This window comes from Malus domestica, chromosome 10, assembly GCF_042453785.1.
Source record: "Malus domestica chromosome 10, GDT2T_hap1".
In the NCBI taxonomy this organism is placed as follows: Eukaryota; Viridiplantae; Streptophyta; class Magnoliopsida; order Rosales; family Rosaceae; genus Malus; species Malus domestica.
In genome coordinates, this window is record NC_091670.1 from 11795433 (window position 1) to 11809639 (window position 14207).

Below are 14207 nucleotides of genomic sequence, written 5' to 3' on the forward strand. Positions count from 1 at the left end.
AAGGCTCCTTTTGCTTGACTCTTGGGATTGTGCTGGGCAGTCGATGACGATTAAAAACAATAATTAGAGCCAACACAACCAAGGGTAGAACCATGAATTTTCATGAGGGTGGGTTATGATATACGTTTTTCCTTGTATTGTGTGCGGGCGGCTGATTGGTGTTGTCTTGGAAACAGTTACTCTAGAGAAGACCTGACATTTTGGATCCGATCCGTTAATATTAGTATTTGGATGGATGCTTAACGGGTCAGGTCGCTAACGGATGAACCCGTTAAATAACGGGTCACTTTAGGTCAACCCATTAAACCCGTTAGCACCCGTTAATTAATGATGTTTTAGTAATTTTAGTAAAATCTTAATAATAAAAAATAAACTCTATGCAAAAAAAAAATAATAATAATAATTGTTAACGGTTGAAACGGGTGACCTGTTAGTTTAACGGGTTGAGTTTGGATGATCCGTTAACTAAACGGGTCGGATTAAACCCGACCGAAATCCGATAAATCTGACCCGTTTACAGGTCTACTCTAGAGGAAAGGCTTGAACCCTCGGCCTTGTGCTTAACAGCCACACTCTATCCAACTGAGCTACTCCAGCTGCTTGCTCTCAATTTCAAAAACAGTTTTTCTTGTAATAAAATGCTTTAAATAGTTATATTGATGGCCAGTCCGGAGCCCCGATTCTGTATTTGGTATTTACAATATTAGTCGAACATACTATCGAAGAAGGAGCAATCGGTAATTTGCTGGAAATCATAACATAATACCTGGTTTAATCATAATGTCTCAAGTTCAAATATGTCGTGAGTTAGATTCAACAATATTATAATGGTCTTATTATTGATTTAGCCCAAATTCCCAATCCCGATAAAAACAAGAATAAGTTCAAATATGTCTCAAGTTCAAGTATTGATGTTTACGGATTCTAATAACTAGTAAGATGGTAGTGAGTAGTGATGAGTTTATTTATTTATTTATTTATTTTTTGAATAAAGTAGATTAGTATTTTTAGTAGCGATGTTGAGACACTCAAAAAGCATTCGATGTATATGATACCTTATTAATTAGTCGAGTAGAAATAAGAATAACAAATTTAATACAACGCACTAAAAGAAATTGTTATACACTCTCATAATAACTATTATGCACACTTTTTTCATTATCATTTTCACCGATTCCAATTCAAAATGACTCTTCGCAATTGATATCAAACTCTTACTAACTCACTACACGATTTAGCTCAATTTTACTCTCAATATTATCGTGTACAATAAAAAATTATTCGTAAAATATGGTATAGGATAAAAACAAAACAAAATCCATTAAATTAGTTGTTTGCTAACATTTCAAGTACCTTTTTTTGTTTGTGATCAAACTCTTAGAAATGAGGCTACTGACTATTACGATGTAATGATATTTTTCTTCATCTGTAAATGAGAAGTTTTAAGCTTGATTATCGTCGAGAAAAAGTTAAACTAGAGTATTACTAACTCATTCCCTCAACGTAAATAAAAAAAAGCGCTCGGCAGAGTGGGAGTGAGAGACAAGCATAAACCAAAGAGGCCTCCTCCGTCTCATAATAGTTTTCCCTAATACTCTCTCGCATTGAGACGTTCCAGTTGCCCAACCGCTCCAGACTCGCACCCAAAATCCACCACTTCTACTGGATCCATCTCTCCACTTCCCCTACCAGCTCAAACGACGCCGTCCAGCTCCTCCATCCCCCTCACCAAACCCTCGTCTTCCAAATTCAATCCCAATCCCAATCCCAAAATTCAATCAATCCCTTCAATCTATCTTCTCTCTTGGGAAGAAACCCCCAATTCGTCCCTACGTGAATTCCTTACATGCGCGTACTGCCTGTTCGTTTCGATTGCAATTAAAAAAAAAATCATTTTTTTCTGAATTTTTTTTTTAAAGTTTCGATTTTTTTGTTTGGGGGGAGATAAATAATCCATGGAGGATTGCTTGGTCAGCGACGAGGAGTACTATTACTCCGATCAGGACTCTCTCGACGTCATCGAGAACGAAGACTGTGATCTTCAGTGGATTCCCCCCAAGGGCGCCACTACTAAGGTTTTCTGATTGTTTTCTGGGGTTTTCAGCTCTTTCCTGCAATCAATAGGAGTTGAATTTCAATTATTTATTTACCGTAATTTTTTATGGGTTTTCATGGTATTAATAAAATCTGTGTATATTTTGCTTGTTTTGTTTGTTTGCGTGCATATATATGTTGTTTGTTTCAATTCGGAAAGACCTAACTTTTTGGTGTATTGGAATTTGGGTTGCTTTTCACTCTCTTAATAACTTTCGCATTTTTTTCGACATTTTGTATCATTATTGCTGTTGGGTATTTCTTTCAAATAAGTTTTGGCTCTGTTGTTCTGTACTTATTTGGGAGTTTGACGGTGTTTCTGTACTGTTGCAGGTGATTACCAAAGAATCTCTTTTAACTGCACAGGTAGGGAAAGAATAGTTCTCACTGCTTTGCTATAAATCCTCGCTAATATGTGTTACGGTTTAAGATAATGTTTCAATGGGGTTGTGTTTATGCAGAAGGAGGATTTGCGCAGGGTGATGGACATGCTATTCCTTAGGGAGCACCATGCCAGGACTTTACTTATTCATCATCGCTGGGATGTCGATAGGCTTTTTGCAGTGTATGTAGATAAGGGAAAATCTTGGTTGTTTGCTGAAGCAGGTGTAACTGTCGTTGAGCATCACGATCTTGATCCATCACCTCCCAATTCACCACTAATGTGTGCTATTTGTATAGAAGATGTACCTAGTAATGAGACGACAAAAATGGATTGCGGACATTGCTTTTGCAACACTTGTAAGTATTGTACCCGTCTTTTGCATTTTTGAATGTTACCATGTTTATTCTGTTGTGGTTTTGTACGATTATTAGTATGCAGTTCATCGAATGGTATTTTTGGATTTATTCTTCATCCTGTATTTGTGTATATATATATATGTAGTAATATGTGCATGCTTAGGTCTCTTATTCCATGTGCTTTGTTTTTCTATCATATAGCAACTGTCATAAATTTAACATTCTCTATCTTATTTAGGTTGGACAGAGCATTTCGTCGTAAAGATAAATGAGGGTCAAAGTAAGCGCATTAGGTGCATGGCTCACAAATGCAATGCCATTTGTGATGAAGCCGTTGTCAGAAATCTAGTCAGTAAGAGGCATCCCCAGCTTGCTGAAAAATTTGACCGTTTTCTTCTTGAGTCATATATTGAAGACAATAAAAGGGTTAAGTGGTGCCCAAGCACTCCTCATTGTGGGAATGCAATACGCGTCGAGGATGATCAGTTTTGTGAGATAGAATGTTCATGTGGTCTACAATTTTGTTTCAGTTGTTTATCACAAGCTCATTCACCTTGTTCATGTTTAATGTGGGAGCTTTGGGCCAAGAAGTGCCGAGATGAATCAGAGACAGTTAATTGGATCACAGTTCATACAAAACCTTGTCCTAAATGTCACAAACCCGTGGAGAAGAATGGTGGCTGCAACCTTGTGAGCTGTATCTGTGGACAAGCATTTTGGTGAGGGTTCTTTCTTCTTTTTTCCCCTTCCTCTTGCTCCCTTCAATTGATGTACTTGTATTATCATTTGTTTCTTGTACTTTTAACGTTCTTTGTAACTTGATGCATGCCCTTGCCATTACAGGCTTGACAAACTTAAAAATGAGCAAAGATTTGCATTATAGTTTTGATATCTTTTGACTGCTTTTGGAGGTATGAAACTGATTTGTACTTTCTTTACTCTGGATGCCAGTTGGCTATGTGGTGGAGCGACTGGTCGAAACCATACATGGTCAAGTATTGCAGGTCATAGCTGTGGTCGGTACAAAGAAGACAAAGAAAAAAATGCTGAGAGGGCAAAGCGGGATCTTTACCGGTATATGCACTATCATAACCGGTACAAAGCTCATACTGATTCCTTTAAGCTTGAAAGTAACTTGGAGGAGAGTATACAAAAGAAGGTGTCAATTTCAGAGGAGAAGGATTCGAATCTCAGAGATTTTAGTTGGGTAAACAATGGACTCTCCAGACTTTTCAGATCAAGGAGGGTTCTTTCATATTCGTACCCATTTGCTTTTTATATGTTTGGAGAAGAGCTGTTTAAGGATGAGATGACAAAGGAGGAAAGGGAAATAAAACAAAATTTGTTTGAGGACCAGCAGCAGCAACTTGAGGAAAATGTTGAGAAATTATCCAAGTGTTTGGAGTCGCCTTTTGATCAGTATAGTGAGAATGAAGTTATGGATATAAGGATGCAAGTGATCAATCTCTCAGCAGTTACAGATACCCTATGTCAGAAAATGTGAGTGCCTGAAAATATCTCGATATAACTCTCTACAACATGTAGTTATTAATGTATTTGTGTATATATGTGATGCTCATCTACACATGTTATTTAAACTGTATGCAGGTATGACTGTATTGAGACTGATTTATTGGGCTCTCTACAACTTGGTATCCACAACATAGCTCCTTACAAGTCAAAGGGCATTGAGAAGGCATCAGACCTTCCCGTTAGTTGGGTCAATAATGCTGATAAAGGTCTAGCGTTGCATTGCGGCACAAGCGGTAAAGTCGATTCCATGAATCCTTCTGCCTCCCTTGATGTCCTAATTAACAAAAAAGAATCAAAAGTATGGTATTCAAACATCTAAGCATTATTGAGTGTAGTTGAACCTATCAACTTTTTATGTATCATTATTGTGGTATACTCAGGAGCCGGATTGCATGCTGAAATTTTGTTATAAATATTATGATATTTAACAATGATAGGTTATATATTTGACTATGCCTCATCTTACTTATGTTTTTACAATACAACTTAAGCATGTATCTTCATCTGCCGATAGTGTTTTTGGTATGTCTAGCTATAGCTTAAAAATATATAGTCTTCCCTTATTTTCAATGGTTATTTGTTAGCTTATGATCAGTTTTTTTGCTGCTTAGGTAATGTTTTAACCTGAAGTTGATATCAAAAATTGAAGGCTTTTTTGCTTCTTCTGTGGTCAGCTTCTTTCACCTTTCTTGTAGTTGTATAGATTATTGAGAAACTTATATCTGATTGGTATCCCGGTAGAAAGATAAGAAACTTGGACCTTTCTTTTACAATGTCTAGTGGCTATCACATATTTCCTATGTCTTTATCAGTCTAGTAGCTCTTCCAACTAGCAACGCATCGTATCTTCTTGGCATTGTGATTTTGTATTTTCCATTGGATAGACTGTACTTGTAAAACCCTGGTCTGCAGCAGTCATATGACTAATTTTTCCGATGAACAAAAGCAATGTAATGTAGTTATATTATTTGTTCTTGGTAGTTAAAAGAAATTTGTTGGGGGTGCAAACCATCAACATTTCTTTGCTTTCCTGTCATGTTCAGTTTAAAGAAGAATTTCATAATATCGTGTCTTGTATAGGACATGATGGACGCAAAATAGAAAACTCAGGCTAACATGTCTAAGATTTTACTGATACACTTGTAATGCAGGAGGATCGACAGAACTGGAACAACCTTCAGGTTTTGGAAGTTCAGATGAGAGTGGATGCTCTTCTCGGAAGCGTGCTAGGAAGGAGGGTCTTGGAGGTGGTTTTGATCTAAACTTGCCAGCAGAGGTTGACAGATCTGATTCATGAAAGTCGCGCGCTTCCTACAGAAAAAAGGTGTACAGTCTCTAACGTAAGACCCTATTTTTCTATGATGGTATTATCATTATTAAACACATAAGCACTCTAAGTTCTAAGCTCCCAAGTGCTCTGAGTTTTCCCATTCTTATCCTTTTTGCTTCCATCTGTTTCTCGTGGAAGAGAAATTCGGAGATCCTTGTATCTAGATCTATTTCCTTTTCGAAAATGCGTATTTTGTAGATAAAGTTATGGGGGTGCTTTTCGGGGGAGCTAAAATGTAAATTTTCCAACTGAATCATGAGCTATTCTTAAGTTATCTTGGGATAAAATTCAAAATTTTTGGAGACTGGAAATAATCTAACTCGTATAATTTTTTTTTAGGACGTCGGTTTCTTGTATTTCTTGCTTTGCCTGTTTTTTTGTGTGCAAGTAATGAAAAGTCGATAAAAGGAATGATTCTACATTCATGTAATTGAACTGAAAACCTACACACTATCTGCATTTGGTGGCAACCCAACCTACTCAAATCTAACACTCACTTTGGATCAAGTGTTTTATAAGGTAAGCATACATGGTGTAAATTCATAGCCCGAATTAGAAGTCGGGCAGGCAAATACGGGTCGGAGAGTTTCCAACCCGAACAAGTTACGTAGATATCTATACATGTGTATTCATTTACAGTGTATCACTATTATCGGTTGCACTTCAGGTTTATATTAGATTTTTCAACTTCATTTCGAGGGGAAGTTTTTCAGCATCGAACTTACGGTCATGTGGTATTGGCAGTCCGCTCATGTTGAAACGCATGTATATCGGTGACTCCTAACTCAAATTTTTTGTTTTATCAATACTACACCTGTATATCGTTGACTCCTAACTCAAATTTTTTGTCTTATCAATACTACACCTTGGATTCATGAATTATTGACCCCTTCTCCCGTATTATAATAATACGTTAATGGGTGACTCTGTGTGACCGTGGCCGGCAAAACATGGCATGAAGATTGTGTTTAAGAAGCTCCAAAATCATTGGGGAAGAGACATAAAATTGGATCCGTACAAGTCCCTCAATTTAGAAAATCAAGGAAATTTGAAATTTTGTCCAAGGGGGAAAATTTTGTAAGTAATTTATAATTTAAAAGAATGAAGATAGCTATACTTAGACCATCTCCAATGGTTGGGTTAAAAGTCAAATATTTTAGTCCGGAAAATTTAATTTTTAGCCCAAAAACAATTTTTCTGCTCTAATCGTTCTACCCTAAAATTTTAGTCGGGGATTATTAAAGAATGAACTTAGGCTTTTTTTTTTGTTAAATTAAATTAAAAAAAAAATATGTAGACTATCGTAAATTAATTTGATGAACATTTTAGTATAAAAAATTTTAAATTCCGATAAATATTGAAAAATTTAAATTCCAATTTTTGGGCTAAATTTTGGGGGGAATCTGGCCTTGGTTTAGCATTTAGCATTTAACCCAAAATTTCCCCTTGGGTTGGAGTGGGTTTGGGGGGGGGGGGAGGATTTGGGGGGTAATTTGGCTTTTAGCCCACTATTGGAGTTGGTCTTAGCACTCATTAATTAAAAGTAAATAAATTTTTGTTTTTAACAAAAGATATTATCTAATACTTGAATCAACTAGGATCAAACCATGTCAAGTGACTCAACATCCTCTTCCATCCTTCTAGACTCTATCCTCCAACCTTTTTTTTAATTTTAAAAAGGGGTCCACTTTTTCGGGGGTTGAGAAGACTCACAGAGGCATTTCAGCCTCTCGCTGGCCACTATATTGTGATTCACCAGAATGTACCGTGTGAAATACGAGCCTAAAATTCATCATCAACCACTAAGTCACCCCGTAGTGGTTGACTCTACGCTCCAACTTGGCTTTCACACAACCTAAAAAATAACAAGACGGTTTGGGTCATAACACTTTATTTAACTTCATTTGTTACCTAATACAACAATATATACACCACGGGCTTAAGAATTCATGTTAGGCCTCATGGCAGCCGGTAATCCATAATAAATTGATATCGAACTCTTCTTTCACAAAATCAAATTTAGGTCCTCACAATTTTAAGTGAGGAGGAATTCACTAGGCCGTAGGCGATAGCAATTCTGACACACCCCGACTGAGATCAAGGCATGTTGGGCGTCACGTGAGGATGATGTAGTCATGTGCACATTGCGGAAGCAATTAAGATAAGAAATATACGAATATTTAAAAACCGAAACTACTAGAGTGCACTAGAAAACAGGAAGTGTTAGGAGTCAATTACAAAAGTAAATTCTCCTAATCAGAGCATAATAAGTCTAGGTGCAGTTCAGTAGGACAAGTACTAGTTATACAGTACTAGGAATGTCCTACTATTATTTAGATATGTTAGAACCGCCGAAATCCTCAGGGCCACCGACAACAAGCTTACCTAAAACCTGGAAGGGCGCAAAACAGAAAACATGAATGGGCAAAAACAAATGTTTTACAAAACCATTTCATTTATCAACATATCTAACCCCTTGCTGTAAAACATGTATAATTTTTCCTAGAATTAAGATATATGCATATACATAAATATATATGTAATTATATCCAATCAAATCATGTTTCACATAATCATATGCCAAGCCAAGATATAACAGAGTAAGTAATTCAGGTAAGAATAATTTCATATAAATATAACATGTTAGCCGGAACCCCTGTGGTAGCATGTACGGCTGAATTCATAGCTCAAAAGTCAATCTAGCCGGAGTCACTACAATGACCTATACGACACTATACTGCACAAGAGTCGGAACCAAATGAAAAGGTCTCCACGACAATAATGGGTGTAATATAATCATGCTCAATGCTACTCACACATAATAGTTGGGTGATAAATCGCTAGTCACCTACGAGTCGGAACCATCTAAGATAGTCTATACGATAGGACTGTGCACCTAAATTGGATCCAATATGAGCATATGGTGCGGGATGTGACATAAAAAAAAGGCATGTGCCATATCTCTGGCTAAATCACAATCACCCTAGGTGCAGTTTTATGAGCTCAACATTATTTAATCACATATCGCACATCATTGATAATTCACATAACCAAACATAACTCACCTGAGCTTACCCGAGCGTCCACAGCACTACAATTATATTTATAATGCATCATATATCAATTCATATACGAAATATAAATTCATATGAATGGCATTTAAGGCATACTTTCATTTAAACACATATTTCTGGGAAAATATCAAGTGTGTATATATATATATATATACTGAAAACCAAAAGCCCACTCACTGATATGTCGAAGGGTCGTAGCCCCCGAGTCGCCCTTGAACACGCTCGTCCTCGGGATAAGTCTCACATATATGCGAATTAACTATAAAAACATTATTTAAAGCACATAGGCAAAACTAGCTAATAACTTCTCATACAATGCTCAATTTTGGTATTTGAATATACCACAGTGACCTACACAACCTCAGGATCATTCCCAAATTTTTAGAATATTTTTCTAACCCCTCACGCGCCGCCACGCGCCGGTGAGTGCACAGCAACATGCGCGGCCACGCGCAGGGAATCCTAACAGATTCTCTCACTACCGTTAGGAATATTCCGTTAAAACCCAATGGTAACTGTTAAAGATGACTAACGACATTAGCATATTCCGTCAACCTTGACGGAAGATACTCCTTTATTCTCCGGCGAGTCACCTGTTGCTGGCGACTTTGCCGGTTTCTGGGTAAAACTTTAAAATGCTTATTCTACTTCGTTTCTTCACCATTTTCCACAAAAATTGGTACCAAAATGAAGCTAATAACATGTAGAATCACGTTATATAAGTTTCAAGGCTTAACTTTTATTAGAGTTTCCTCGAAAAAGCTCGATAGTTCGGCTTACCTAGATACACGTCGATCTCAGCCCTTCGACATCCATTTCCTTCCAACGAAATACCCCGAGACTCGTGAGGACCTCTTTAAGCTTCCTATAAGCTTCAAATTCCCTGAAAAACAATATTTCACGTATGCATGAACAGTGACAAAATCGGTGGTTCATGGTTTGACGTGAAATCAAAGGATTCCTTACCTATAAATGGTACCAATCGATTCGTCTGAGCTTCACGAACACAAAGGTGTGCTTAAGTCCCTCGATCTGTCACGTTTCAAATGGTTTTGGGTGACGTCCGTACAAGAGAGAAGGGAGAGAGTGAGTCTGAGAGAGAGAGAGATATATAGCACGGGAAGGAAGAGAAAGGATGTGTGTTGTGTGTGAGCTCCACGTGGTCACCACCCAACCAAGGAAATAACATCTAAGTCTCCAAAATAAGTCACACACACTAAAATTTCAACATCCAAGGATAAAACTGTCATTTTACATCACCGATAACAATAATTTGGGACGGCATGTGACAAATTCAATCCGTTAAACCCGATAACGATGAATAACCGTCCCAATATGGCAGATTTGGGAATGAAATTCGGTTATTTTTCGGTTACGGGGAAAAACCATGAATATTGATTCGGTTATGGTTTCAGATATAGTTATAGGGGTTTTCGATCGTTATCCATTCCCGAATCCGCTTCAAATAATATATATATATATATATATATATATAATATAACGTATATGTATATTCATAAGTATTGGAATTATTTGATAATTTGTTTAGCCTTTCTCCCATAGTGATTGTTTTATTTGCTTTTGTCATCTCCTTCCTTTTTTCATGGGACCAATTTGCCTTAATTTGCTATCATATTTGGCTTATCAAGAACACTTACATAAAGTATTGTTATGTTTTTGATGATTCGGGCGTGGATATTTGATGACGGGAATAGTATCTATTAAATTATAATGCGTAAACGAATTATATTTTTTTCATTGATAAAGATGGATATAGTCGTTAACCGATGCAGATTTTGTTACCCGGATCTGTTACTCGATGGTTAATTTGTGGCTACGGATATGGTTAATTTCCATGTTTATGGGCATGAATATGTCATTTCCGTCCCCAAATCGAACGGTTGCCATCTCTAACTAGACTTGGCATTTTGTGTTGTGTTTCTTATGTTTGTATTGTTTTCGTGACATACTCGATATCTTATTGGGTCGTGTCGTGCAACACTCGTTAAAGTAAGCGAGCAATATGACCTGACCCAAAATTGACCTGTTAATATTATCAGGTAATAAGACCCGACCCATTACCCGTTTAAGAAAATATATTTTAAATCAATAAATAATAAAAATAAAAAACATAATTTGACCTAAAAAAAATAGAAAACATAATACTAAATTAGTATATACACACCACATTGTCACATAAATATTACTTCGAAGCATAAAAAAAAACGTTTGTCTTTCAAGTATTACATACTCCAAAATAAGAGTCTAATGAAAAAACATTAGTACATTAATATAAAATACCAAATGTTCATGGATATGCAAAATGAAGGGAGTTACATTTCAAAGTTGGGAAATCTTGTACGTTTATATATGCTTTCACATTTTTCAGACTTGTACATTAATGATTATGAATTTTATTTATTTTGAACTCCCTTAAAAAAATATTTATGAGGGTTTATATTGGCACGCCCCGATCCTGATGTCTAGAGGACAGCGAGATGGCCATGTGCTAGCCAACACCCGAGGGTGACGCAAGTCATTTAATGAATGCATATGCCGAGAACATGTGAAACATGCATATAAATTTCACGCGAACTACACAATGTAATATTCATATACGAACCTTACCAAAATAATATAATAATATTCAATCATCAATAAAATGCTAGTGATAATGCATGACATGTTCAGAGCATACATCTAATTCAGAATACAAGTAGAAGGTGTGATAGAAAGTGCTATTCCAAGTGATGTCAAAAGTAGAGAAGATGACACGATATCACTGGTAGGGGAATGCCTCATAACTTGGATCGTATGCCTCGTTCTTAGGTCTTGAGGGGGTGCAAAACAAAACATGAGTGGACCATGTTGATACATAAGTAGTACTAACATAATTATTCAACAATGTAGTAACCCCCAAAGTTTATGAAAACTCATATAGCATAATAAGTAATAGGTTTTCCGAAAACCCTAGCATGCTATAAAACTTCATAAAACATATATCATATATAGTGTGCTAAGTAGTGGTATCAAAATCGCCTAAAGGCAAGTCGTTTGCCCGTAGGCATATCATTCGCACGTAGGCAAGACATACGCCCATAGGCAGGACATATGAGTGACCACCAAATAAGCACAAAAATCATTGAACATAATCTTTCCAAAGTATAAGTATATATATCTCAATGGAGCTCAGTAGCTCAAACATCATATCATAAATCATGTTTATAGTATATAGTCATCAATCATATATACTACAAACAACATAAAGTCGATAAAGCATGAAATATCATACAACGTAAATCCAATTTACTCATAAACATTTCATAAAACATAACCATTAAATCATGTTTTTCATGTATGCATTTCTAATAGTTAAATCATGCATTTTAGAAAGGGTTCCCTCACTGATACTCCGTCGTAAAAAAGCCGTGCGAAAAAGGAAGGACGAAAACGCCGCTAACAACCGCATCTAAGCACATAAAGGGTCTAATTAATAGAACTCTACCATAACGATTGAATTTCAAAAAACAGACATCATACACGGATTCAAGACGTTGGAAAACATAAGGGGATACCTTAGGTACCCCCACGCGCCGATTTGGGTCCCCATAAAGTTGGCCAAAAAAGTTGCCGGCGTTGGTGTGGACGGCAACAGAGCACAGTACCTTCAGTGGAGGCACGTGTGCTCCATGCGCATGCCAAGACAGGCGCCCACGCTCGCCCATGTGTAGGCCCACGCGCCGACTGGATATGGGCTCTAATTGGGTTTGGGCTTGGGCCTGGACTTTGGGGTTTTGGGCAGGGCTGGACAATTGGGCAGGGTAATAACTTGGGCTTGGATTGGGTTTTAGGGTTATCGGGTCGAGTCGACCCGGTTTCAGGCCAAGGGTTGGCCGGTTTCTGGGCAAGTCTTTAGACGCTCATAACTTCTCCAATATTCAACTAAATCGAGTTATTCAAAAATGAAAGTTGTAGTACTCAACGAGATGAAGAGAATGGTTCCTTACACGATGACTAACTTTCCATGATTTGACCGGAAAACGCCTCGAACGTGGTGGTGCTCGCCGAAAAACTGGGAAAAGTTACTCCTAACTAATTTCTGCGTTTAACACGTATGTACAACATAAAACAAGTTTCGATCTACTCTTAAAACACATCCCAAGGGTTTCTAGAAGCTTACCAACATCGGGAAATTTATGAAACACGTCGGAGTTCGTCGGAGGATGGTGCACCGAGACTATCACGATGGAGCACCAACCTTGCCTGAGGTTTTCGAGGTTGCACGTCCAGGTGGTGATGGTGGTGGTTTGTGGTGTGCGTGAGTTCCAGAGAGGAGTGGGAGAGTTGCACAGAGAGAGCTTGGGGAGAGGGAATAGATAGAGAGAAAGAGGGAAAGTGATAGGAGAGAAAGAGTGTGTGTGTTATAATAATGCAAAAGAATACAAAATATCCCAAAAAGAGAAAGGGGGAATCCGGGTAGGGTGAGGAGATAAGGGGACAAGAATCCCATATGGGTCCCACGATTCGCAATCTAAGAACATGTAGGACAAAACATCAAAACTATCCGAAAACGTTCAACGTTCGAACGTAGAATCTTCGTTATAAATCTGATTTCGAATCCGTTCGCGCCTACGCGTTCGTGGCGATAAGTACATTAAGAATCATTTAATAAAATTAAAACTACACGTTTCGACGAGACGGCCAAGCAAAGTCAACTCAAGGGCAAAATGGTAATTTCATAAGTTCGTTAATATGAAAATACACTAAATTTGGGACGGGGTTTCACATATATGGTTTTAAAAATTCAAACGACAATGTACCCATACTCAAAGCGTAGAAGAAGCGATCACGAGCCTTTGCATATTTTTTTTCACATTTTTTCACACTTGTAAATTAAGTATTATAATTTTTTAATGTGTTTGGTGTTTTTAAATTACTTGATATTTTTATTTTTAATGTGTTTTAATTTTTTTTTAATCTCACTCTTTGCCTATAGTATATACTATGAAAATAAATAAATAAACAAAATTTTTTAAATTTTTTTATATAGAATAATAATACAATAATACATATTTAATATATAATATTTACATATACACTGTGACTATTGTATTTTATAGTAATTTTTTTTAGTACTTTTAAAAATTAGAATCATAAAATAATATTTTTCTTATCATGTCGAAACGGGTTACTCGCGTGTTATCTTCATGTAAACCTGTTAAGGATTTGTTAGTAAGGTGTTATTATCGTGTGACCCGATAATGATTCGATTTATTTTCGTATTATTTACGTGTCGTGTAAGAATTTGCAAGGTCTATCTCTAACTAAGTGGCAACTAATCCTAACCTTTTGTTTTGTTTTGTTGATACAACAATATTATTTACAGTAAGGGTTGAGAGGAATACATTGGTATCGAACTTGTTATTTAACAGATT

At 36.8% G+C, this 14207-nt stretch overlaps 1 protein-coding gene and 1 long non-coding RNA gene across 7 annotated transcripts; one reads left to right on the forward strand and one right to left on the reverse strand.

The window, feature by feature from the left end:
* Positions 1-1500: 1500 nt before the first annotated feature.
* On the forward strand, positions 1501-6012 carry LOC103449809 (probable E3 ubiquitin-protein ligase ARI1). 4 transcript variants are annotated; one of them, XM_070807292.1, is made up of 8 exons: positions 1514-2075; positions 2428-2460; positions 2556-2835; positions 3074-3554; positions 3787-4335; positions 4444-4601; positions 4980-5037; positions 5520-6012. In XM_070807292.1, the coding sequence occupies exons 1-7, from the start codon at positions 1956-1958 to the stop codon at positions 4994-4996; spliced, it is 1638 nt and encodes a 545-aa protein (XP_070663393.1). In that variant the 5' UTR covers positions 1514-1955; the 3' UTR covers positions 4997-5037; positions 5520-6012. The 4 variants fall into 4 exon arrangements, with proteins under 4 accessions (XP_008387349.1, XP_070663393.1, XP_008387350.1 ...); XM_008389127.4 differs by lacking the exon at positions 4980-5037 and having other exon boundaries at positions 1501-2075; XM_008389128.4 differs by lacking the exon at positions 1514-2075 and having other exon boundaries at positions 2101-2460.
* A 1830-nt stretch (positions 6013-7842) lies between these two features.
* Positions 7843-13207, reverse strand: LOC108174884 (uncharacterized). Of its 3 annotated transcripts, XR_001791714.3 has the most exons (4): positions 12953-13205; positions 9739-9804; positions 9553-9655; positions 7843-8090 (listed from the first exon to the last, which is right to left on the reverse strand). It is a non-coding gene; the product is annotated as an uncharacterized lncRNA (long non-coding RNA). The 3 variants fall into 3 exon arrangements; XR_011572141.1 differs by lacking the exon at positions 12953-13205 and having other exon boundaries at positions 9739-12173; XR_011572142.1 differs by lacking the exons at positions 9553-9655; positions 9739-9804 and having other exon boundaries at positions 12953-13207.
* Between the last annotated feature and the right edge of the window lie 1000 nt (positions 13208-14207).

What these genes read in the sequence shown, in the direction of transcription:
- LOC103449809 (XM_008389125.4), top strand. Translation starts at nt 2,230, where the DNA reads ATGTTGTTTGTTTCAATTCGGAAAGACCTAACTTTTTGGTGTATTGGA. An exon ending in ACATTGCTTTTGCAACACTT is followed by an intron (nt 2,836 to 3,073) that starts GTAAGTATTGTA and finishes TATCTTATTTAG; the next exon opens with GTTGGACAGAGCATTTCGTC. An exon ending in GTTGCATTGCGGCACAAGCG is followed by an intron (nt 4,602 to 5,519) that starts GTAAAGTCGATT and finishes CTTGTAATGCAG; the next exon opens with GAGGATCGACAGAACTGGAA.